The sequence below is a fragment of the Xiphophorus maculatus genome, chromosome 16 (genome assembly GCF_002775205.1).
Source record: "Xiphophorus maculatus strain JP 163 A chromosome 16, X_maculatus-5.0-male, whole genome shotgun sequence".
Classification (NCBI taxonomy): domain Eukaryota; kingdom Metazoa; phylum Chordata; class Actinopteri; order Cyprinodontiformes; family Poeciliidae; genus Xiphophorus; species Xiphophorus maculatus.
The window spans coordinates 19,787,927-19,813,997 of record NC_036458.1 but is presented as its reverse complement, the minus strand read 5'-3'; the positions used below and the strand labels follow the sequence as shown (position 1 = coordinate 19,813,997).

Genomic DNA, 26,071 nt, shown 5'->3' with positions numbered 1-26,071 from the left:
TTTACAAACAAAACAGGAATAAAAATAACAGCAAATACGAAAAAGCTCTTGTTTCTTGAGAAAGTGTACCACCTTTGTAAAAACAGGGGGGGGAAAAAATTAAAACAGTAAGAGTCTGACCTCCGCTTTTAAAATGAAGACGGTACAAACCATCTACAGAGGACGACAAAATATATAAAAACAAAAAACCTCACATATTCCAGTTGTAAGACCAAATGCACATCGATACAAGCTAGCACTCTCAAGAGCAAAACCAAAAGTGAAAAGTGCACTTTTCTTTATTTTGTTTTTTGAAGTACAAATTAAGGCCCAGTGTAATGAAGCCGACAAAACGACTCGTTGGCAAATCGGCTTGAAAGACGCGTTCGATTTCCGACGCACGGCCGTAAAAGTTCTGCACGGGTATTTCCTTTGGATCCAGCCGCCCTGCAGGCTGAAAAACTAAGGTCCGGGAACAAAGAAGGGTTGAAATAATAATAATTGGGAAAAAAAAAAAAAAGACTCTAAAGAGTTCCGTCCTTTGCCTGGATTACGGACCGACTCCAGCCCGGCGGCTAGTCAGTGGTCCAGGCTGTTGCCCAGCTTCTGCCCCTCCTGCAGGGCGGCCATGGCCAGCCTCAGGTGCTCCTTCAGACTCTGAATCTCGCGCTCCGTGCGGCCTCTCATCCCGTTCAGCTCTCCGTGCAGCTCTACATACCGCTCACAGGCCAGCTGCTTTTCCTGCACAACAATGAGCAGAGGAGGGGGAAGGAGAAAGAAAAATGGCGTCATCTACAGAGAGGCCTCAGGCTGCGACAGCGAAGCATTACATCCACAAAAAACCCCAAAAAAACAGCGCTGTGCTTTTTAAATTACAGAGTTCCTCTGAGCGGTTTGATGTCTGCATCAAGTTTAACATTATGGAATATTTTTCAGAGGTAAATGAAGTGACAGTACCATGTTTAGAAACTGAAGCTCATTCCTGAGACAGCTGATCTCCCTGTGCAGATACTCTATCTCGTTATCTTTCATTCTGAGGAGAACCTGCAAGACAAGAGAGGAGTGTGTTTTTTACTTTTCCACAAACAACCCTCCACAAACAACCCCCTACGAAATATTAAGCCCAGGCAAAGATTAGGTTTTTTTTCTTTACTAAAACACAGTCATGACATTACAAGAATACACTCGTAGCAATACAAGAATAAAGTCGTATGAAATAATATATGAATAAAGTCTTAATATCACCAGAATACAGTCTTGATATTAGGAAAATTAAGTAGTAATTTATAAAAACTCCAAGACAAAAACATAAAATAATAATTATCAAAGGTTTTTCTTACTAAAAAAAAATATTTCCGCAATTTTAAGGTTGTTCTGCTAGTAAAATTGCATCTTTATTTCATAAAATAACAAAAACTCCCGCAGCCGTACAACTCACACAAGAGACAGTTAAAGTAAAAGCTGCTTTTCTGTCCTTTCTTTTTTAGAAAAGAAAGTGAGGGGAAAAACAGATTCAGTTTTTTTTAAGCTCCCATCACCCAGCTGTAGCTATTTGTATCAAATTTCCCTCCCTCTTATTCAAACCGTCTCTCTGATAGTTTGGGATGAAAGAAGCGAAGCTCAGTCCACCACAGATGCTGGAGGGCAAACCAAAACCACCATGGTGCTTTCAGGGAAGGTGTTTCAAAACTCCTTTTAAAGCAACTTAAAGCCACACAGAAAGCCCCGTCTCTGACGTTCGCCCACAAAACACAAAGCTAAAGCAGATGCAGATGGGTGTTGGTGTGAAGACTTGCATATTTTCACACCGGCAGACCACATGAAGAGTTTGACTGGCAGTGTGAGGAGGATGCACACAGAAAGCAGTCCGCTTTCAGTTTCCAAAACAACAGTACCTCCAGTTCGCAGGACATCTTGTCTTTGCCGTCCTCTGAGCCTCTATCCGTGAGGGCGGATCGCGTTCGGCTCATTTCGTCCGTCAAGCGGCCCTTCAACTCCTGAAGAACAAAACGCGTGGTCAGGTTTTCAACACAAACACCCGACTTTGTTTCTTTTGTGTAGGAACAGAGCTGCAGCATATGGTGTTAAAAACACATTCGTATCCATCAGGGATTCAAATTAAAATTGGATTTTAATGGAATGTTATGTGACAGACCAACACAAAGTGGTCCATAGCTGTGAATTGGAAGAAAATGATACACGGTTTTCTATTTTATTGTAAATAAAAATCTGAATAATATACATCTGAAAAATATTTTTTACTCTTAATTGGGCAAAATATTAAAAAAACATTTTAATTTCTATGATATTATTGCTAAAAATATCAGTTACAATTAATCCTCATTTGTCCTCCCCTCTCTCTGCATTAGCTTTAGCTTCCCAAACCGCTAAGTGCATAAAAGCGTGGTAGAGTCCATCCACCATCAAAACTTGCTCCTTGAAATATAATATTCCACCAAATACTTTATTCAATCAGTTTTGTGCGATTGCGATATTGCAAAGATTTGCTATATTGCGTAGCTCCAACTCAAATCCACCGAATCGATACAAACAACTTTGGACTCTCACCGCTCTTTGGATGAAGGCAGCAGGTCTCACTGAATTAGAGGTTGAAGGGCACGGTTTGTGCAGGTTCCACCAACTTAAAGGCCACTAAATTAAACTGAAGACTCGAATTACGATAGAAATGTACAAAAGAAAATTGTACAAAAAAATAATAATAATTGTACATTTTGGCAGCAGAAATGAGCCAAAGGCGAAACCAAACATCAGCCAGATAACTAATAATAAAAAAAAACAATTAGCTAGCTTTAGCAGCAGCTGGTTACCCATAGCCACAACTGCCTTGAGTAACAAAAGGACATCTTGAGGATGTCTGCGTGTGACTCAAAGTTTCGCAAAAGAAAAAAGAAAATTACTTAGAATATAAAAGATTGAATAGTTTTGCTGCCACAACAAAATTTAAGATATATTTTAGTCCAACTTACAATTTTCAATAAATTTAAGACATTTTGAAGGACAGAATTTTAAGACGTTTTACAAATCCGAAGGACATCCTCAAAGTAGACTGAATAAAACAAACAGTTTGAAAACCATGTACCATACCTTCAACTTCACAGTTATACACTATGTTGTGGTGGACTAGTCCATAAAAAACAGATTTGTTCAGGGAATATGTCCATTATTGCATCACATTGCTCCGTGCTACAAGTTTTCCTCTTTGTCTTTCAGTTTTTCACAAATGAAGAGTTGGTTATTTTCAGCTTTGCTGATCACTTTCACACGCTGAGCTGCTAACTCACCACGTTTTCTTTCTTCAGCTGCTCCATGTCTCTCTCTCTGTGACTGACTTCCCTTTCTCTCTCGGCGTTTCTCTGCTCCGCTTTGTTCAGCTCCAGACACTTCTGAGAGTAACGCTCCGACAGACCGGCCAGCTCTCTCTGCAAGGCCAGCGTTTCAGTCCTGCAGCGGCGAGTAAGAGAAATTAAAAAAAAAAAAAAAAGAAATGTGAAAATGTAAAGCTACTCATCTCCTATACGCATGGGAAACTAATTCTCCTTATTAAGTAAGACGTTATGCTTAAGTATGAACCAAAATCCTGCTTTCTGAGAGACTCCACTAAACCAGTCTATGAGTAGACAGCAGCAACACTCTCTCTGTCCCTCAAGCATTTCCTGTAGTAGACATAAAGCTTCTTTGCATCTTGCAACCAATAACCTCAAAAAGAGGAAGAGCTGAAACAAGCTGAAAATGGCCAGCAGTTAAAACAGATTAGCTGTAAAAATGCAGAAACCGCCACTGAACGTCCTTCATGAAGACAGCTAAGAGAAACTCATCCATGACCAAATTTTTCTACATTCCTCTGGAGCCCAGCAGCGTCCAGCGACTACTTTACTAATGGATTTCTTTTAACAAGCAGGGAGTGTCGCGCTCGCCACAAACTCTGCCTCCAAGTACAACTACCAAAAACTGCAACTGAATATTTCGCCAGGAGTGAATGTACATTTATGATCTAGTTCTGCAGAAATGAGATATAACAGAAGCAGATTATAGTGGAAGAATGGGTGTTAATGTTCCACTGGCAGGAGTTCATTCAAGTGTCTTACTGTTGTTGTGTCTGCAGAGTGAGAGAGTCCAACTTCCCGCTGCTCAGCCTCCTGACCTTCTCCACCTCTCTCTCCAGCTCCTCTTTGTGTTTCTTCTTCAGAGCATCCATCACTGAAACACAAATACACACTTTTTTTTTCTTTTTTTTTTCCTCCGAAGAGTTTTTGCGGCGCTAGTGGCTCGTATTTTTTCTACAGTAGGCAGACAGGAAGGAGGGTGAGGAGAGAGGGGGAAGACATGCGGCAAAGGTCGTCGGGACCGGGAGTCGAACCCGCGACGTCCGCATCGAGGACGCCACTATAAAGCCACTGGAAATCCACTCTTGTCATGAGCTGGAGCAACACCGCCTAAATCTCTCACCATGACCGCCAACAGTTTGAGTCTAGTTATCTGACATGGTGGTGAACATGTTTTTTGAAACAGAAATGTGGCATGTTTTCCAATATTATGAGACATTTTACTCGTATTTTTACGCTCTTACTTTCTGCTGTAGATGTCATTTCACCAGCAAAATGTCCAGTGCCTTGAAAAACTATTCATGCCTCTTGAGCTTTTTCACGTCACTGTACAACTGCCAACTTTATTGCGTTTTAATGGGACGCTCTTTTCTTGGTGACCAAGTCACATTTTCCCAAACTTTTCATTTCCACTACGTCTGAATCAATAACAAGACTGCCGAGGAGGGAATTTAGTCACTTGATTGAGTTGTGTTGGAGAAGGGATGCGTGTAAAAGTTGGAAACGGATGGCAGCTTTACAAATAAATGCAAAATGTGTTGCTTAAAATTTGCATTTAACTTCCTTTTTCGTTGAAAGCCCCTAAATAATAAATCTCCTGCAACCAAGTGCCTGCAAAGGTCAGTGAGTTAGGATCTTTTAAAGGGACAAGCATCAGCTGATGACTCAACAAACAAGAAATAAAAATTCACGAAACGTTAATATGCATTGTCCCCGCCAGAGAAACTAAATTAAAACACAATGCCAGCAGTAGCAACTGTTTCAACCAGAACCTGTTGAGTCTCCAGACGCCCGGGGAGAAGAGATCCAGTCGCTTTTGGCAGCGTTTGTGTTTTGGCTTCGGTTGAATGAACAAATAAAATATCAAAATGTCAGATCTCGCGTTGGGCGGCACCGCAGCAAAATACCTTTTTAAAGAAATTTTGATGTTTGCCATTATTAAAATGTACAACATACTAAAGTTATCAGTGGCTAGAAGTTCAAACTCTCAAAAACAAAAGGTTTCAGCTTTAATGGCAAATATTTTGCACAGAATCTGTGACTAACGATTGTTTTAGTAATCGATTATTCGGACGATTAATCGGATTAAAGCATGAGAACGTTCTGCAGATTTTTCATGTGTCCACTTCAGTAGTTTTTACACAATGTTAGGAATACGTTAAAAGATACAAATAAGCAAATGTTTAATTTCCATTTTAAAAAGGATTTTTTTTTTTTTTTTTTTTGCCTGAAATGCAATAAATTACATCCCTTTTGTGTATGCTTGACTAGTTATAGATTCCTTACCGATTAATAAATAGATAGTTAAAGGTGTTCAATTGGAAATTTTGGTTTTTACACAGTTTGATCCAGGTGAAGCTAAAAGATATGCCACTTAAGGAGTTAAAAGCGGGACATGTTTTCCACATTAATTGCAAAATATATTCATTTTTGTACAGTTTTGCCTTAATTACTGCTCTGAATGTGTTGTTCTTTTGAGAAAAGGCATTTTTTGAGTCCGTATTCTCTAGTTGACGATTAATTGATTACTAAATTAGTTGGTGTGTATTTCAATAATCGCAATTAATCTAATTAATCGTTTCATCCCTACATGATTGTGTTAAATGTTACAATCTCTACCTGACTGTGATGACCAGTTGATCGTTGGGATTTAAATATCATCTAAATAAACCTTTAAGACAGTCAGAGGCCGTAGTGAACATGGCAGCGTTCTCTTTGAAGCGTCCTGACCGAGCGAGTGACCGACCTCGCGCCGTGTCCCGAGTCTCCTCCAGCAGCAGCCGCTCCTTCTCCGTCTCCAGCTCCCTCATCTGGCGGTCATGCTGCCTCTGCAGCTCCTCCAGCGCGTGTCTGTGGGCGCGCTCCATGGCCGCCAGGCTGCGGCTGCAAGGCGCCTCAGGGCCGCAGTCGCCGCCCACACTTCCACCCCTCCCCCTTTCCCGTCCCCCCTGTTGTCGTTTCTCCAGCTGTTGCCTCAGTGACGCCACCTGAGAGAGAGAGAGAGAGATGAAAACGGAGGTAAAGCCAGCTGATTTGACACCAGATGGATGCATAAAAATATATGTATATTCACGCTAAGAAGCACATCACAACACGCAAAAACAGAGCAGACTGGCTTTTCAGAAGCATCTTCCACATCAGTTCATTAACACTCCTGAGACCAATCATGAATGCATGTATTTGAACATCCTATGCACATTATTTAAGGTGGAAAATACTCCTGAAAGTAACACACAAGTCAGAAAGTTGTACAAAGAATAAAACGGTTGAAAAAGAATCGCTTTACTTCATCAACGCGGATGAAGGGTTAATTTGCATTTTAGTATCTTTGCAAATTACAGAATCATCTCCACACACTACCTCCCTCTGCAGCGCCTCGTTGGCCGACTGGCTAGACGTCCGCGATCCCATCGACGACAAGGAGCTCGGGTCCTTTAGCGGCATTCGCTCCAACTCGTACCACTTTCTCTCAATCTCGTCGTCCAGGTGGGGCTTCTGGTTCGATCCCACCCCCGAGCCCTTCCGCGACAGAACTGCTTCCCATTGGCTGCTCATGCTCCTCTCCTCTTGCCATTGGCTGTGCTCCCGGCCCTGCCCCTCCCCAGATTCCCGCTGACTGGATGGGAGAGGGGCGGAGGAGGAGGCGGGAACAGGAGACAGTTCTACGTAGTCGAACCTTCGCTCGGCGGGATGGGCCGAGCTCGGGGTCTCTGGCTGGGAGTCGGCGTGGCGCGCCGAGGGGCGGCGAGAAGACAGCGGGAAGCGTTTATGGGAGTCCTCCTTGTCGTTGTTCTCCTTGTTGTTGTTGTCGGGTAATCTAATAAAAAAACAAATGACAGAACTAAGATTAGAAGTCTTTGATTTTTTTTTACTAGAATGTTAAAGCTTTAGAATAAGGTTGATGGCAAAACACAGATGCAACAAGTATAATGCTAGGCAACGGTTTTCATGCCCCTTCAATCTTTTAACAATTTGTCACTCAGCAACCACAAGCATGAAAGTATTTCATACCCTACAATGCAGTGTAGGGCAGTTTTTTTTAAATTTATTTTTATTTTTTTATTCTTTTTTTACAAATACATGCATTTGTACTTCTGAGTCAATAACTTATAGCATGTGTCAAACTCAAGGCCCAGGGGCCCAATCTGGCCCACTGTAGGTTTTTATGTGGCCCTCTAGACACCAAATTACATCAATAAGTCCCTCCAGTTTTTCGCAAGTCTGCAAAATTCCCACAAAATCAGCAGACCCCCACTTTTTTTTTTACTGGAAAGTTTTCTCAGCGTTGGCCAAAAACATTGAGTTTAAGTGACTGCTGCCTCAGCCTTACTGGATGTCAAGTTGCAGTTCGTGATCGATACGGCGATTAATAAAAATTCAACCTTAACATCATACATAAGCTCAAATATCGTAAGATTTCCTTACAAATATTTCTAATTTAGAACTACAAAATCTGTCACAACATCCTGGATGGACTGATCAGCGTGAAAAGATGATTAATATTATTTAATTTTAAGAAACACTTATTGAATGTTGAAACAACCAGCTATATATGAATATTTTAACAGTTTTATGGATTTTATCAATACATTCTGACACAACCGGCCCTTTAAGAACATTATGATTTTTTATTTGGCCCAAAATGAAAATTAGTTTGACACCTCTGACTTACAGAATCAACTTTTGCTGCTATTACATCTGCAAGTCTTCTTGGTTATAACATTTTTGCCTGAACGTTTTTTGAAAATAACTCCGTCTGACAGGACAGAGAGGATCTGGAGGTTAACTGTGGCGTTTGACTCAGTTCAGATGGATTTAGGCCTAACACATGAATATGCATGCATATGTACGTTTAGATTTGTTTGCTGTTTACTAAGATTTTATCCATCTCTAACAAGCTTCATGGCTGCTCTGCATTTAGCCACATCCATTTCACATTTAAACGCTGCATCACCTCACAACTGCGAACAAAACTTCATACAACTTTCTCTTAAAGCTAGCTCTCCTCTTACCCGAATTCCCCAAAGGCCATAATTGCTTATTGCACAAAAGGTACTGGTCAATTCGGCCACGTTGCCCGTTCGTACCCTGATTTTATCTCTTCTTACTTACTGCATCCTTTTGAAATATTAGAAATGATGACCACAAACCAAACTTAAAACAAATGAGATGTTGCATTCACCAGATTTGCTGGAACTTACTGCGTGAGGTCAGGAGAGCTGCTGGGCCGGATAGATTTCTTTAAAACCTCGATCCAGTTTCGTCTGATCCCGGCCGTCATGGCCGACAGAGTGAAAACAGCCTCCCGAGTCTGCGGCACGACAGGGACGAGAAGTAAAAAGATACGGGTGAGATGGAGATGACAAACAGGACAAGAGGTGCAACGTAGAAAACGGAAGAAATATGTGGCTAAAGTTGATGAGGACAGTTTGAAGAGGAAGAAGAAAACAGAAGCATGCTGTCTGAAAGAGCGCTTGACCACCGACAGACTTTCACCTGAATCTGAAAGCCATAGTTCTTCTCCACGTCGAACTCGGACACCTTCAGGCAAGATTTCAGGTCAATTTCTCCATCCAGGTCGTCTTTCTGTGCAGGGAAACAAGTCGCCTTGTCAAGCCAAAACCACATTTATTTACTCCAACATGCTAACTGCTAACATTTTCGACTAAGAACAACAGAACATGCCTCTTCTGCAGTCGAGTCTCTGTAATATTTCAGCCCAGCGTCTGTCAAAACAAACCAGTGCTTCTTCCACTAAGGACAGAAAAAGTAAACCAAGTTAAAGAAAGCAAGAAAAGAAAAATAAAGTGTCACTAGGAGGAATATCTCACCTCTCCGCAGTCGTCCAGTTTTGACATCCATCCCTTTTTGAAGTTCAAGAGGTCGGGCTGCAAACAGGAGGGCGGAGAGTCAGTTTCGTTACCCTTCGTTTGAACGCAGCAGTTTACAGGAAGGAAACACGAATGTCTTTGTGTGTCAGCGCCATTCATGTGATCAGCCGCGCATTAAAAGAGCAAGTCAGAGTAGATTTCACACGTAAGGAGACAAAAAGAGAATAGAAGAAAGAGAGGGGATGACACAAAGAAAAACACAAGCCCGTGTCAAAGGACGTTGCGCGCTCAATGCGTCCACACCTCCGCAGGTTTACTCCATTATTGTAGTAAAACATAATAGCGTGTCACGCTGCAGACTCATGCAGCCACAAAGGACGTCAGCTAGTTTCCAGGAGAGGAGTTCACCTTTTAATCAAAAATAGTTCTTGTCTAACTGTCCTTTAAGCATTGACAAGATGGTAAAACCAGTGTGTGCTATAATCAGGCCAGACAGCCTGATGCTGCTGCTGCACACACACTGATCCGCTTGAGTGGTTTCGCGTCAGCGTGTTGTTTACTAAACACACTGCTGCTCCGCTGCAGCAGCCTCCGCTTTTGCATTCCACCCCCAAAGCGCAGGACGAGAAAACATGTGCAGGAGGCCTCAGAGCAGCGACGGTCCCAGATTAAGATTAGGCAACATCCATTCATCCCGCTCCTTATCGCTCTCCAACATTCCTCAGTTCAAATCTCCTCGGATTACTCACGCCGTTTTCTGCAGAACTTGCACTCCTGGCCGTCTGCTTATCTTGTTACACTTAGGCTTTTGTTTGATTTGTTTGGCCCCCTGCTGTTACCCACTGCGCCTCGCGAAGGTATTCACAAACCTTTTTAAGTGCTTTTTTAACTTTAGTGTATTTTATTTGGTAGACCAAGAGAAAGAAGTGCGGATTAATGAAGTGGAAACATTATAATACATGGATTTCACATAAATAACAATTGGATTCTATAATTACTTTGAATTCAGCCTCTTTTACCCCAACACCCGAAATAAAAACCAGCACAACTTTCAAAAGTCATCAAGTTAAACTCCGCTCAGATGAGACTAAAATTACATTTATTGATCAACAAATACTATTAGTGGAGAAAAACTAACAGTGCACATGAACAGGCAATCCCCACAATGAAACGGCACAGTTAAAATGATGAAATCAAACTAACAATCTGTGGTCAGACAGATACTCTGCAAGATAACTTTAAGGTCAGATATGATTAAGAAAAATAACTTTAGATGTGTAAAGCTAATAAAAAAAACACATCCCAAAAGACTTTCTTAGCTCTACAAAGTATAAAAAAGGAATCTCATCAGACTAGTCCTCTTCCACCATTAAGTCACGTCTTTAGTCAGTTGGCTTAAAGGAATCAGAATAAGAGGATCTGGATACAAATTTATGCTTTAGTTTCTTAGAATTTTACTGGTAAGCCTGCTGCACTAAGCAATAAAGCAGTTAATCGCACGATAAATTAAAACAAACTCAATAATTTCAATTTGCATGATTGATCGTTTCTCTTTCTTTCTACCAAGAACTGGATGACAAAAGTCTCCAGTCTGGCACATTAGCCTCTGTTTTGTTTACAAAGGCTTCATAATTTACTTTCCTTGTTGTTTTTGTTGTTCTGTTTATTTAAAATATTTTCCAGTTCAAGCATGAAATGTTCACTCGACCTTTGAGAGCGCGTTCCTGCATTATTACACCATTACAAAGAGAAAAATAGTCTCAAAACAACCGTAATATCATTTATTACAATAACTTCTGGGACAATTTATCATCCGGTAAAATTGGTTATGGTCACAGGCCTATTTACTGGTAAAGAAAAAAAACTACAGTTCACCATTATGTTTTGGTTTGTGTTGGTTTAATTAAAGAAAGCGTACACTAATGTTGGTAGCTGTATTATGGCAAAATGTGAAAAAGTAAAGCATTAACTTCTGAGCTTTGTCATCTATAAATCAAATTTCTTGTTCACAATTCCTTTTAATATTCCTAAACACCACAGCGCCACCTAGCCATCCATCCAACTGATTCTCTTTCATTCAACAAATTTCACCACTTGACGACTGCAAACAGCCTGCGTAGAACAAATACAATGTTTTCCTCATTATCATATGCCTTGATAATATTTGTGAACTTTTTAGACAACTCCTATACTTTGAGTGAGCCACAATGGCAGCAAAACGGCGGCAGGGCGAAAAATGCTAAAGGAAACCTGAGCCGCACAAACTAAAATGTTTTTGTGCACGTTCTCTCTCTCAGCAATAAAGTGAAACTACCAAAAGGTGCAACTCATGACGTGTCAACGCTCATCATAAATTTATTTCACGACTAGTCCACACTTGCCTATATGCCGGGTCAGGAAGCAGATGGCGGAGGAAGCATATTTTAGGAATAACCCCAACGCTTCCAGTGGTCATGTGCGTGCAGGTTCTGCTCACATAGGAGGAAAACGGGTCGGAAAAATAACTCCAGCTTACAGAGACGTCATGCACTCTTCCTGACCCCTCTATCCTGTCACTATAAAGGAGTATTGTCTCGGCCGTTTTGTCCTGAAGGCTCGGCTAAATAGGTTACCTCTGCGCACAATGAGAACAGGAGGATCCAAATGAACGCTCATTGTGATGACAGTTCCTGGATTACTGCGGGTCGGAGAGCCAATACTTCTTGATTACTTTTTTTTAAAAAGCAACTTATCGGGTTTCCATGACTGTGCGGAAAACATATTTGGTAATAGAGAAACAACAGCTCATCATAACAATCATTCTGGATTTCACTAAATTGTTATGTTGGTCTGTTGTTTTTACATGATTCCTGTCATGTTTTACTTCCAGGTCAATTTGCCCCTTTGCTAATTCACAACCAAGCAAGTTTGTTGCTTAATTTAATTTTAAATTGATTTCTAAAAACTTCATTACTTCTGGAAATTTGTTGTTTTTGTTCATCAATATTGGATATTTAAAATGTCTTCCAGTACCAGTGTTAAATATTAATTAGATATTTAATTAGAATTTAAAGTTTATTGATCTTTACTGATAATGTGTTTTTGCATCATTATGACATTGTCATTCTATTACTTGGAAAAAGGTCTCAAAACAACATTATTATAATCTATCGCAATAACATCATCGTTCAGCAATATTTGTTATTGCGACAGGCGCCTGTGCAGGGTGGCTGATGATAAGTGAGAAGTTTTACTGTCAAATTTTTATATTTTCTGCTACTTGTCAAAGTTGAGAACACATTTCATGAACCGTGTCAATGTTTTCCAGTTGGTCAAGAAGTATTAGTGGATTTCTTTTAAGAGATCTACTAAGAAATCATCTGTTCGTCTACAAGGTCGCACTGATGTCAAAAGTTTCATGTGGAAGTTGCTACACTAAGAAGATCTGAAAGTTAGCTCTTTCAGTTTTAAAGGTGCAAGACGGTTGTTAGAAGGAAACTATTTTCTACTGAGGCGCGCTACACGAGAAGATGACAGCTGATAATAGGAAGCTAGAGTTTTACAGTAAATTTGATCTATGTTATCTTTTTGACGGGATTATGAAATGTTGTCAGGCTTTTGACAATCTCACGGTTAAGACTGCTAACGACAGCGAGTACAGATGGAGACAGATGCTAGCAATGCTAATCACAATCATGATAATCGATGCCAATGGCTAACAGGTAACTAAAGGAGTATTTTCCAAACAAGAATAAAGCAGAACAAAGGTGGGATTTATTTCAAATCGCAAAAGGTGTATTCTCCTGTTTCTACAAGACCAAAAGGAGCATGTTCACAAACAGATATATTCATGCTTGTGAACATTTCATAAACGCAAACTGTCAGAAGTGGAAATAGACTGTTATTTACTGCATTTAAACATGCAGCCGCCATATTGGATTTTGTGTTCAGGGCTGCAAAAGAACATCTGGGAATTGGGAATATGTTTCTGATGAACATTCAGATTTGAGTCACTGGCTGTAATGTATATTAAACCTAATTCACCGAAAAAATATTTGATTTCAAAGATGCTGTTAGCTTATCAAATATATGTTCTTGATTTGATTTGACCTACAAGTCTGTTGAAAATCTTACTGACATATCTAGCATAAACGATCCGCGGCAGACGGCTTTATTTCGTACACAAAAATGTTGGGTTCGTAACGCTCAAAGCCACAGAGGTACGAAACGGCGAAGGGACGAAGTGCCCACCACCCACTCCTAAAGGCCAGAGGAAAACACGGAGCGTGTGTCACAGCTGGTCGTGAATCCTGTCAGACTGTACGTGCTAATAAAACGTCCTGCTACTGTAAACAAATGGAGGGTAAATAAAGGAAAGAAACGCAAAAGTATTTCGCCCCCGCCACTCAAACTGAGCCGTGCGAAAACAAAAGCCACTTCGATAAACTTTTAACACACCCTCTCTGCGTTAAACCAATGCTTAACAGAAAAAGGCAGCTAGCTACAAGAAGCTAAAAGAGCACCAACGTTTTATGAAAGTTAGCTAAACACGGCTAACGTCACGGCAAACGTTTAGTTCATTTATATTAATTCAGGAAGGAAAGACAGACAGGAAAACACAAACTGCTGTAAGCATAGACGTGTTTTAGGAGGCTACAACTTACCGTCATGATAACAGGATCCAGAAAGTTTTAAAAAAAATATATATATATAAAAACGGAAACGTGTTTAATCCTCGCAAGAAAAACTTTTCTTTCTCGTCTCAGCTAAGCGTCTCGTGCAGAAAGCACCTTACGGTCTCGCGCACGTCACGCAAATTCAGATAAAACCCCGCCATGACCATTCATCCACATTTTTAACTCCAGCCAAAGTGCCGTAATCTTCCCACGACGATACTGGCCGTGGTCTGAGAGAAAGGGGGCGAATTTGTCCCGCTAAATGTGGATTAAATGCTCCAATTCAGGTGGAACCATGTCTAAACTTTTCTGATACGCGGGGGAAGAGAGAGATCCTTCCTTCAGCTCAATGCGTCGTTACTCGCTGCTCTCTGTCTCTGCCCTGTCTGCCACTTCCTGGGCGGATCCGCAATGCTCGTTTAAGAAAACACGCAGACCCCAGTGTTGTATCTGTGAGAAATGGATTAGAGGGACCCTCATGAGGGAGGGAAAGAGTTGGAGGGGGCGACCAAGCCTTGTAATAATGTTTTAATCCAGATGAAGTCTACTAAAAAAAAAACATTATCACTGCAAGAAAATGTGTTCAACTAGCAGTCTTCACAGCAGCGATACATCTTCCTGACAAGGAAGATCAGTAATCATCTCTTTTCACACTCACAGAACAGACCAAGCCACATTTTCCTGATAGCCTAAGCTTGGAATCGAAGTGGCACTCCCCCCCCTCTCTAAAATCCACCCTCTGTAGCTACTGGTTTCATTTCAGGAATTTCAACACATGCCCCAGCAGACCACAACTGACAAAGCTCAAGTCAGTCTTATGAAATGACTGTAGGGTGTAGGTAAGGCCTACAGACACACAACAAACAGCTGCTAAACGGGAGCATAACGTGAAGCTACGGTAGCAATTAAATCCAAAAATAAATACAAATATGTAAGACCATGAGTGAATATTGCAGAAAGATGATGTGTACTTAAACAAGCTAGAAGCCAAAATAATGTTCTAGAGAGTGCAGGATTATTTCATGCATAACAACAATTAGAGACAGACAAAAAGAAAACGCTTAACTGTTCGTATGCTTCAAAAGAGGTGACTCAGACATTAACTCTCAACATGCGGGCTGTAGCACCTACCTGCATTTCTTCCGATCTGTGATGATTACTTTTCCACAAACAGCCCTCATCTGCCGTGGGACTGCCTGATCTCTGGATAAGAGTGGCTTGCAGTTACAAAAATAATCAATGTCTGACCAAACAAACACAGAAAGTCATCACACAGCTCCACGTTCTCAGGCATATGGGAAAGATGTGGGTTAAGCATTAACACACTTTGGGGGTGGGGGGTGGGTGGAAATAACAATGCTCAAGTTCAGTTGCACTGCTGTGGATTATGTTGAGCAAAAGGAAGGACGCATTACACAGTGGGATTCAAAAACTTATTCCAAAACCAATCACATCCACTGTTCTCCTGCTGGACTGAGGCTAGCTAAAGTATTCATAACCCTATTACAGATTGGACAAGTTGTGCTATAAATTCCTTCTGACCAGCCATAGACACTGGCTGCAGAATCATTTTTTAAAGCAACTTACGGTGATATTACTGCCTGCATTCAAATGCAACCAGTAAAGTTTTTTACTTTGAAAGTGTCATCCCGTGTGCCTACACTGGGATGAAGAAACAAGAGACAGAGATAAGCTCCAGCTTAAATGTAAAATGTACGTTCCTTTATACAACACACAGAAAGAAAGAACGCCAGGTGTCCACCTATCGTCCCCACTCACTCTGCCTGCAGCTAATTCCGAGTCAGTAACGTTCAGCCAGACGTGTATACTCTTCGGAGTCATCTGGTTTGTCTGTTTAACTTATTACTAGCTTGTCAGGTTACCTGGACAAAAGGTATGTAGTTGAGGGTTTGCTAACATGAAAGTTTGGGTTGTGGCAGTGCAACCAATGAGTCTGGAGCCTTCCCAATGGTTAGCTTAAAACTTTAAAACGTTTGCAGCAACAACTCCATTATTATGATTACAGTAATGGTTATGAAAATCTGGCCTTTGTTCGATTTTGAGTTATGCGGTCTTGACTATAACACCAGTCCAAAGTCTTTTGAATTTGAATCTCTGTATTTAGGTCCATTCAGCTTGTCATTAACTCTAACAAGCTTGTATTATCCCTTAACATAACTCACAAGCAGCCTACCTGCAGTGATGTGGTGGAGTGAGCTCGAGATAGATATCCACTGCCCCCATAATGCCCGTCTTTATCTGTATCGCCAGGATCATCCCACTCTATGGAGGGATGCCTGCTCAGAGAGTGGCTGAAATGGCACAAACACATAAGATATGAAAGGTGGAGTCAAAGTAAAGTTAGCTGCAGTTTGGCTCAAAAATGTAGTGGCCTTACCCCCTACAAGGATTAAACACAAACTGTTTATCTTTCATCTCTGTGTGTCTGTCGTGAGTCTGACCTGGCTGGTTTAAACAGTTCCTGTCTTCGGACAGGCTGATGACTCTGTGGCCGTCCAATGTGGCCCGGTCCCTCCTTCTGATGGATCATTTTGACCTTTGGCAGGTCAGCCATCGCAGCGTACTCCTCCCTGTTCCGTCCTGTTGATCCCTCAGAGAGCCGGCCTGACTCAGAAGACTCCAAGGAGCTTTGCGAGGACGTGTGGGTCTGAATGTGTATCTGTGGTGGAGGAGAAGGGCTCCGTGCACGGTGAGAGGACCTCTTGTCATGAGGAGGGGGATGGTGATCATCGTGGCCATGTCTACCATCCCTAGATCTCATGCTGCCAGAGGTTCTAGATGTTTCCAAAGTAATGTAGGCAGCTCTGTTGTTACTTGTGGTTTGTCTAGATGGTGAGGCAGATCGAGATACAGAGGAGCTGCGGACTGAATGTGTAGATCCACGCCATGAGTTTGATGAAGAATGGGAGTCATACTTTGTTTCATTATTTGTGTTTTTGCTCTTAAATGAGACACTGGAGTCTCCTTTGGTGGCACTTCTGAGAATTGAGTACCCTGGGGGGTCAATATTGCCTTTTCTTGAAGGAGAGGGGGAGCGGCTGGTGTGTAGATTCCTGCTGTTAAATGAGCTGCCAGTTCGCATATTTCCAGATGAGTGATAGTCAGAAGCATCATAGCTTCCCCTCAAAGTCAAAGAACTGTTGGTATCACGGCTTCTGACAGAGCTGGTAAACTCAGTTTTATGTCGTTGAGACTGAGAAGGAGCATGAAAGTTTTGCCTTGAAGGTGAGGAGTACAGATTTTTATGAACATGACCATTTAATGAGCCACCACTGTGTCCCCTTCCTTGAGCAAAGGTTTCATGACCTCTCCTAGAAGGAGATGAAGAACGGCTGCCTAAGCCCCGACTGCCGCTTGTCTCAGTCTTTCGTAGTATGGACTGTTTTGGTCTGTCAGAATCATGTCTAGACGAAGACACAGTGGAGACTTCACACTCTTGACCATCCAGTTCGTTTCTAGTCGTTAGGTTGCGCAGCTGAGCCTGTCCTTCTGTCCCATAGCCTTCTCTTACTGGAGAGCCACAGCGCCCATGGTGGTGACGATCATTGAGAGATGTAATGGATTCAGATTTACGAAGGAAGGACTGGTTTGGTGAGGTAAAATTTTTCCTCTGTGGCATAGAAGTAACTGGGGAACTATTACGTTGATGGTGGCTACGGTAATTTAGGGATGTGATTGATTCAGATTTACGTAAGGACTGGTTTGAGTAGTTGAAATTTCTCCCTGGTTGCGATGTAGATACTGGAGAGCCACTGCGTCTCCTGTGACTACGATCATTCAGGGATGTGATTGATTCAGATTTATGAAGGAGGGACTGGCTCGAGGAGTTGAAATTTCCCCTTGGTGGTGGGAAAGATACTGGAGGACCATTATTTCGATGGTGACTACGATCATTTAGGGATGTGATTGATTCAGATTTTCGTAGGGACTGGTTTGAGGAGTTGAAATTTCTCCTTGGCGGTGGGGAAGATACTGGAGATCCACTGCGTCTCCTGTGACTACGGTCATTCAGGGATGTGATTGACTCAGATTTATGAAGGAGGGACTGGCTCAAGGAGTTGAAATTTCCCCTTGGCGGTGGGGAAGACACTGGAGAACCATTATTTCGATGGTGACTACGATCATTTAGGGATGTGATTGATTCAGATTTTCGTAGGGACTGGTTTGAGGAGTTGAAATTTCTCCTTGGCGGTGGGGAAGATACTGGAGAACCATTATTTCGATGGTGACTACGATCATTTAGGGATGTGATTGATTCAGATTTTCGTAGGGACTGGTTTGAGGAGTTGAAGTTTCTCCTAGGCGGCGAGGAAGCGCGACTCTCCTGAAAACGATCATAAGTTCTAGATGGGGAGAAAGTATGATGTGTTGAACTAGCGGTTACATCGGTGCTGCGAGACATTTGGACTGAAGACTTATATACCCTCCTCAAAGGTGATGAGCTCCTTTTGTCACTACCTAGTCCTGCTGAAGAACTATTTGCTTCTGTCTTCTTTAAGGCACTCCGAAAATCAGAAACAGTACTGGACTGGGACTTGAGAGAAGAAGCAAAGGATTTGAAGTTTTTTGGTAGAGTTCCCGACTCAAAACGTCGAGCTTGGGCTCCTTGTAAGGAGCTTTGTGATCCTTGCATTGGTCCTTGAGACCAACCACCACCATCAAAGGTTGTTCTGCTGAGAATGCTGCTGGACTCACTGCGTCTTAACTGCAAGTTTTCACGTGAGGGGGATGAAGAGCGAGACTGGAGAGTTGAGCCTTGCCTTGAGGAATCATATCGCCCTGACTGTTGATAGGAAGAGATGTTACTCAGAGGATTTGTTCGACTTAAACCCTTTCGACTAGTTGAGGCCAGGGATTCCGCAATCTTAAAAGGAGTAGGACTGGGAGATCGAGGCCCAACTTGTGCTTCAACTTCAACCGCAACTTCATAAGGGTCTGGGGGAGGGATTTCCACCGCAAGGTCCTCATTGAGCACTTCTGGTATCGGCCTTTCTGAGGCAACACCAAGATTGGGATTTCTGAAGGGGATAGTATCTTTTGGCTCAATGTTTCTGTGACTAAAGATGGGATGACCTCTTTCAAAATGGCGGAAAGGAGTGGGTGGGCTTTTTTCAGTAAAACGGGCACCAGCTGCCCTCCCAAGGGAGTAGTAGCCACTTTCACGCTTCTCTCTGTCTTCTTTTAATCCTGGAAGAAACACGAAAATTGGTGATGACTTGCATTTTGAGAGAACTGGAAATGAGGAGAAGTCATAAGAAAGAGACAAGAATAAAGTAAAGTTCAACCAAAGTGCAGGCACCAGGGTTTTCCTGGTGCCTGCCTACATCCAAATCCTACATCCAAATATACCTAATGGCCAATTTATTGTGTACAGTTTAACTTGCTCCATATTTTTGTGGCTGTTGGACCACATATCAATAGTGGCTGTTTTACAGAGACCTGGTGGTTGTATGTAGAGCAAGGCCACACAATATTAAGAAAACATGCCGTGCAGCAATATCAATGACTTGCAACCCACAAGTAATCTACTTTAGGTTTATAGCAAACACAGACTTCAGATCATGAGTATCCAGCTTATGAAAGAATACAACAAGCTTTTATTAAAAATGTTGCTTCCAGACAAGGTCTGTTGTTTTCGCACTGAAACAACTTAGTTGTAGTTTCTTGATGACTTTACCATCACCCCACTTCTTTACCTTTTACTACTGTGAAGGCCACAAGAGTAAAGGAACTAATTTGAGAATGGTGACACTACAGCCATAAAGGGGTAGACACCATCCTGGACCACTCTGCCCTTCTCCTCTGCCATTAAGGCTGCCATTAAGGGTTGCCACTGTATGTGTTGCCTTCCCCATGCTAGCTGACTGAATATATTGAGTCGCTGTTATGTGATTGGCTGGGTTCCATACATTCAACAGGTCTACTTGATAAAGTTGCCGCTGAGTGTGTATTGTATTGTGTTACTGATAATTACTCCCTGACACCTCAGCTGGTGACTCCAAAAGACTCCAAGAAAAAGACACCTCTGGTTGTAACTGGATATAGATAAAGAAGTGCAGTAAGTCATAGGTGTACTAAGGACTCAGTGTGCTGCTTCACATAATATCCACAACCACATTACATCAAAGATCAGGTGATCCTTTTCTCTGACGTTCAAGTGTCTTGTCACTCGTACGTAACACGCAGCTCTTTTTCATGAAATCGATTTGTTAAAGAATTATGTCAGCAGTTTTGAAAGCACCTGAGCCTCGACTAAAGCTGCCGCCGCCTCGCGTTTCTTCCATCCAGGCCTGCCGAGGGTTAGGGCGGTGAGGTGGCGGGTCCAGACGGGTCATCCTGAGTTTGGTGGGGTGACGTTGAATAGGCAAGTACTCCTCGTCGGTACTAACAGAGCAACTGAACTCTTCACTCTGGCCACGACAGCTGTTTGGAAGATCGACATATGTAGACGTGGGATGGTGAGACTTCAACATCAACACAACCAAGACACACCAAAACAGCTGCAATGTAATGTTTGCATGTAGAATTTGTGTTTTATTACATATGACTAGCTGCTAAACCTAACTCAGTAGACCACTTACATTCCGCATATAGCCCTAAAATGAACATTTCTAGCTCATCCAAATGTTCCGGTTGTAAAGGTTTCTCACCTGTCGGTGGTGTTGTCGTCCTCGCAGATGTAGAACTTGCAGTCGGGGCTCAGGATGCACAGAGAGGTCTCCCCATTACGCGCCTGGCCTCCGTTGACATCACAGCAGCTGCTCACCACTGAAACACTGTCAGAGTCTTCCTGATTGGAAGAAATGGACCAATCACAAAGTCGAAACACAACCTAGCTCCCACTCACAAAGACATTGATCTTTGATCTTTGAGGCTGGGTCTTCAAGCAAAGGGTAAAAAAAACTCCCCACAGATGGGATGAAGATGATGGATGTGAAAGTACAGATGAGTTCAAAGTTAACAGCTCCACATATTTCTGACTGACTCCATCTCCTAGAAAGTGGTAGAGATTCTCCTCTCTGTCCTCTCTGTCAGACGCTCACATGTTCACGCTGCTGTCTGATCAGGGTTACACTCTGTAACTTGATCAGACTCGTGGCTTTCCTCATTAATTTTTCAACCTCCTGTGTTTTTACACTAAAACCGGTTCCTTTTAACTGCCTTCTGTTAAAAGGGATAAAAAATAGACCCATTTATCACATTTGTCAGACAGTGTCGTCTCTTAGGAAACCACTATTAAAACCGAGAAGCTGGCACTATTTAAAAATAATGATATCCTGATTTAACGAAAACCAACCACACATGTAATTTTTGTTGCGAATGCAGGCAGAAGAAGCAAACAGGCAGTTTTACAGCTTCAGTCCGGCTCATCCTGCTCCTGCTTACTGTACGTTGCGCCTCTTTCTAAGAGGCTACAGTTTCCCTGGAGGCCAGTAAGTGATCCAACTTCATTCATTTATAATAGGAGCCGCAGCTGCTGCCTTCCTCCACATTATTAACTCTGCTATAATGAGTCAAATTTTTCTTAATTTACTCAAAGGCAACAGATTGCTGCATAACCCCATAATCTATTTTCATATTTGTCACAGTGTACTTTCACACTTAACAAAACATCACTTTAAGCTCAACAAAAAAAAAGAATATTTTGTTTTGTGTTAGATCTTAGATATAACAATCCACTATGATGTTTTTCATCTAACCGATGAGGTTGGAGGTCTGCCACCTTGACCTCCGACCTGAAAAGAGCCTCCCCTGCCAGGCTTTCCTCCAATCTAGGCTAATCTCATCAGTCAGCACCCGTTGTACTCTGGTTTTACACAAAGCATCTCTTCTCCAGGCTACCCAGAGTCCTTTCCTACCTTGCTGCTGCTGCTGCTGGTGTCTCTTTCCTCTGTCTGGGAAGAGATTGGCGTCAGCAGCGCGGCTCTGCTCAACCTGATCCCACCTCCAAGTCCAGAGCTTTTCCCAGTTGCATCCCCATCCTCAGGCAGGGGTTTCTGTTGAGGCTCGAGCTCGGTTCTTTCCCCTGCGCTCGCGTGCAGGTGCCTCTGGCGCAGGCACTCGTGGCAGCGGGAGGGGTCAAAGATATTGGGTTGGAACTTGGGGCATGTGGGCTCATCGCTGGAGTGGGACATGGTGAGCACGATCGTGGCATTCCAGGTGTTCTCAAAAGAAAAATATGGTCCAATTAAAAACAAAAGAAAAGTGGAAAAATCTATAGAAGAGAAACAGAAATCATCTGGTACATCCCATCAGTTATTTTCAATACATATCTTCTTACGGGACTGTAACTACTTTTAGGTAGTGGCTGAGCAAAGAGCAAAAGCTCCGAATAATAATAAAAAAATAAATAAAAGAATGATTAATTTCATTGTTCATCCGCAACATAAGGCTAGACTTGTACATTTTGAGAGAACATTCAGTCAGAGGACTCCCAATTACTGCAAGACACTACATTTAAATTAAGATTAATTTACAAACTGAAGCCTCTAAGGTGACAAAAAAAAAAAACAATTAAATTAATGATAAACTTTATTTGAAAAGGTGATAATGTACAACTCAAAAATGCCACAATTGGATGAGCTGTACCAGATTATGGCAAAAGCTAATTTGCATCTACAGTCCCTTGACAAGTTACAAAAATGGATAAATGGACATGAAATACAACAATAGAGGTTGCTTTCCAACCACAATACACAAACAGTGACACAGTCATGCAGCTAATGTTTACATACCTGAGCAGTTTTTAACAAATTTAAATTTTAGGTTGCTAGAAATGTTTCCTCCAACGTAGAAGACACGAAAAAAAAATGTAATTACCAGACGAGAGGGGCTGTGCTGTTTGAATTTGAGGATAAAATGCTCCTCGGACCCCCGCCTGGATCTGCGGGGCAAGCCAACATCGGATCCACCCGATTGGCTGCTCTGACGGAGGCTGACACTGGAGCATCCATGGTGGATCTCTCTTATCGCACCGCTGACCCCGAAGCGCCCACGAGCCCAGAACCAACATGGTACCAGTGGGCCCCTGCCGGTTCCCCGCACTAGGGCGTTCAGCTGTATTAAATATCATGGGCTTTAGAAAGCGAAATGACACGCGCGGGCGAGTGACAGCTGGCACGCGCCCGGCTCGGGTTAACGTAAATAAGTAAACACAAGTGAGTCAGGGGGCGTTTAACGTACATCACAGAGCCAAGCTGAGCAGTAAATATCGTCTAAACATGGCGACGTTTTAAACTACGCTCACATACAGAAAGGTGTTGGTGAGCTTGAAGGAAAAACACGGCCGAGGCTCCGTTTCCTGATGCACCGCAGAGGATGTTGACTACAGCATCGGGTTTCCTAATTAAACAATAGTACGCAGAGGAACCAAATCCCAAGCGGAAAAAAACGACTTTATTTGACACAACTTTAAGCATATACAGTAATTTTTGTGAACTATATATATATATATATATATATATATATATATATATATATATATATATATATATATATATATATATATATATATATATATATATATAAACTCAAAATTGTTGAAAAATATACAAGATATTTCCAGAGGCAAATACTGTAAGAATTCAAAATGGAGAGTTCAGCTGAACATCTGCTTAAAACACAGACTCTCAGGCTGATTCTGACATAAAATGTCCATACAAAAACACACACACACATTTAGTCAAGATGGTCCGTCTTCTTCCCCGTTTGTCTCCGCCTCTGTTTCTTGCTGGTCCTCCCGCCTCTGTGTACACCCTCCGTGACACCGGGTCTCTTGTCTGGCCGGCGTCCTCGTCTGTCTCGGCCTTCCTGCTTCCCTTTCCTCCTCCGCTTGCTGGTGCACGAGCTGAGTGCCGTCGTGAGGGAGCGGATTCTGCGGCGCAAAAAAAAAATAAAATAAAATGAGAGAGGGGTAGCAGGTATGACTTTAGCCGATTACATAATGGGTGTGTTATTATTGGGAACAAAGAAATACAGAAAAATTGTCTGAGCAAGTCTAGCTAATGTGACACAAATTACATAAACAATGCTATAAAGGCAGCGGTATAAAGCAGTGAAACATTTTCCCCACCACAAGAGCAAGGGAAAGTTTGTTTTAAAACCACTAAAATGTTAAATCATGTCATTCCAGCACTTAAACTCCTCAGCAGATGTTAAAGTGCTGGACAAACTTGTGTCCATCACCCGCTTTGCCGGTCAGCAACCTGAAAGAAGGCTATTAACAAAAAAATTTAAAAACACTTTTACCAATTATCAGTGTGTTATATTTCTGTCACATTGTAAATAGTAGGACAATTAAAAAAAATGATATTATGCCTAATTACCACTTGAAATCTATTCATTAGGCTATAAAACTGGAGTTTATTCTTCTTCTTTTTTTTTTTGCTTAAGCCTGGAACCAAATAGAAAATAGTAAAACTATGATTAAAAATATGTAATTTTATTTTCACAATTGCTGCTTTTCTGGTAACATTTTTTTTTTGGAGTAAATACTGTGAAAGGATTATTTGACAAATTATTTCAACTCAACCAAGAAGCGTATTTCTGATAGGTAATAAACACAACCACTCAAAAAAGACAAATGTAACGTTTCAGTAAAAAAAACATAAAATATATATATATATGATTATATTTGTATTAGATTACAAAAGTGCAACAACAAAAGCAATTTACTTTTTAATAAACAATGGGAAAATGTTACTTTTACTTTTGAATTTTTCTTATTGCTGAACATCTTTTTGCATTTTTGATAATTATCTTTGGTGATGACCTCCAAGCCTCCTCTAGATTCAAATCAATAACATTTCACCAACATGTTTTAAAAATGTTTAGGTTACACCTAAATCTGGTAAATGTAGAAATAATTTCATCCATTGTCCCACCAATGTTGACCAACTTCAATAAACCCAACTTACTTTTTGTTCATGATCAAGTCCCTCGGTTTTTTTGGCATCGCAAGTCTTTTCTCTTCTTCCTCCTTGTTGTCATCCTCTCTCTCTTCATCAGCCTTCAAATCACAAACAAATGTACGTTGGAGTCCCGACGACAAGCTAAATAAATCATGTCAGAGAAGCACGTAAACACTTACATCACTTGTCGCAGGTCTGAACAGGTGAGCTCCCGAGAGGTCCAGATCGCTAATGGTTGTCACGGTGACAGTGTGGTTCGGGTGGTCGTACTGAACAGACTCTGTGGTGCTGATCACCGCATCTTCAAGCTCGTCCTCTGCGTCCGCTGCAGGAGAAAGACGCAGACGAGAAGAAAAATCAAGTGACTAAAACAAAAACAGAAAATAAACATTACAAGTTACATTATACTTCCATTAAAACTCACCGAGAGCTTCTTCCCTCTCCTTCAACATCTTCACATATTCCTTATGACGCTGAAAGAAAACAATAAGAGCTGAAAAGCTGCAACCCAATGTTTGTTTCTGTTTTTTTTTTTTTCTTTAATTACACTTACTTCTTCTCTAACTCTGCTTTGCTCCTCCTTTATTTTCTTCTTAATTTCTTGCACCGCTGCTTTTCTCCTTTCTATTTTTCGCTTATGAAATCCAGTCAGATAGTCCCTGATAGAGAACAAAAACAGAAAATGACGCTGGTTAGTCGTCAAACTTGCTAAAGATAGCTTGTGGGTTTTAGCGTCACTACTGTACGTGGTATTCACTCACATGTACATGAGTCCCTTTAATTTGATCACAGCGTTCCCGCTGATAAGAGTTAAAATGAACAAAAACAAGAACATTCTTGCCATCCTGCTAAGCTAACATGCTAGCCAGCTGGCTAACACATCCGAAATTTGCTGGTAGTGACGTCATATTTACTCACTGTCTGTCCTTGTCGTCAAACATCACGACGCATTTGTTTTCTCTTTTCTTCGAGCCAGGCTTAAATTTAGCCTTTTTCGACGCAGTGTTGTTGTTGTTGTTGTGTTTTGGGTTTTTCATCTTGTACACGTGAGTTCACGGCGTTTCACGGTTCCGTCATTAAAATATGTCCGGTAAGGAACACGCGCATGTAAGTCAGTGGTCCGCTAAGTCACGACACGTCATCAAACAACGACGGAAATTTACATTTCTGTAAAAAGTATAGATGAATGCTTGTCAAACTTTTCGCAGCAAGTACCGTCATACTAACAGTAGTACTGTAAAACAGTACTACGAAAATACATTTTGATCCTTTTGAAACTATCTGAGGTAAATTCAAGCTGTGATACTTTACTGGAAACAGGTTCTAGCCCA

The 26,071-nt window shown here is 41.6% G+C and overlaps 2 protein-coding genes across 4 annotated transcripts; both read right to left on the bottom strand.

The window, feature by feature from the left end:
• Nucleotides 1-108: 108 nt before the first annotated feature.
• On the bottom strand, nucleotides 109-16,072 carry triobp (TRIO and F-actin binding protein). Of its 2 annotated transcripts, XM_023348686.1 has the most exons (13): nucleotides 16,004-16,072; nucleotides 14,941-15,012; nucleotides 9,155-9,211; nucleotides 9,009-9,077; nucleotides 8,820-8,909; nucleotides 8,525-8,634; nucleotides 6,684-7,140; nucleotides 6,070-6,310; nucleotides 4,086-4,197; nucleotides 3,282-3,441; nucleotides 1,875-1,976; nucleotides 937-1,023; nucleotides 109-720 (listed from the first exon to the last, which is right to left on the bottom strand). In XM_023348686.1, exons 2-13 carry the CDS (start codon nucleotides 14,944-14,946, stop codon nucleotides 559-561), a joined length of 1,653 nt encoding a protein of 550 aa, XP_023204454.1. In that variant the 5' UTR covers nucleotides 14,947-15,012; nucleotides 16,004-16,072; the 3' UTR covers nucleotides 109-558. The 2 variants fall into 2 exon arrangements, with proteins under 2 accessions (XP_023204454.1, XP_023204453.1); XM_023348685.1 differs by lacking the exons at nucleotides 14,941-15,012; nucleotides 16,004-16,072 and adding an exon at nucleotides 13,798-14,196.
• Nucleotides 16,073-23,347: 7,275 nt separating this feature from the next.
• nol12 (nucleolar protein 12) lies at nucleotides 23,348-25,828 on the bottom strand. Of its 2 annotated transcripts, none has more exons than XM_005810909.2 (6): nucleotides 25,659-25,828; nucleotides 25,294-25,399; nucleotides 25,165-25,213; nucleotides 24,920-25,065; nucleotides 24,747-24,838; nucleotides 23,348-23,704 (listed from the first exon to the last, which is right to left on the bottom strand). In XM_005810909.2, exons 1-6 carry the CDS (start codon nucleotides 25,775-25,777, stop codon nucleotides 23,509-23,511), a joined length of 708 nt encoding a protein of 235 aa, XP_005810966.1. In that variant the 5' UTR covers nucleotides 25,778-25,828; the 3' UTR covers nucleotides 23,348-23,508. The 2 variants fall into 2 exon arrangements, with proteins under 2 accessions (XP_005810966.1, XP_023204388.1); XM_023348620.1 differs by lacking the exon at nucleotides 25,659-25,828 and adding an exon at nucleotides 25,502-25,639.
• Nucleotides 25,829-26,071: the final 243 nt, after the last annotated feature.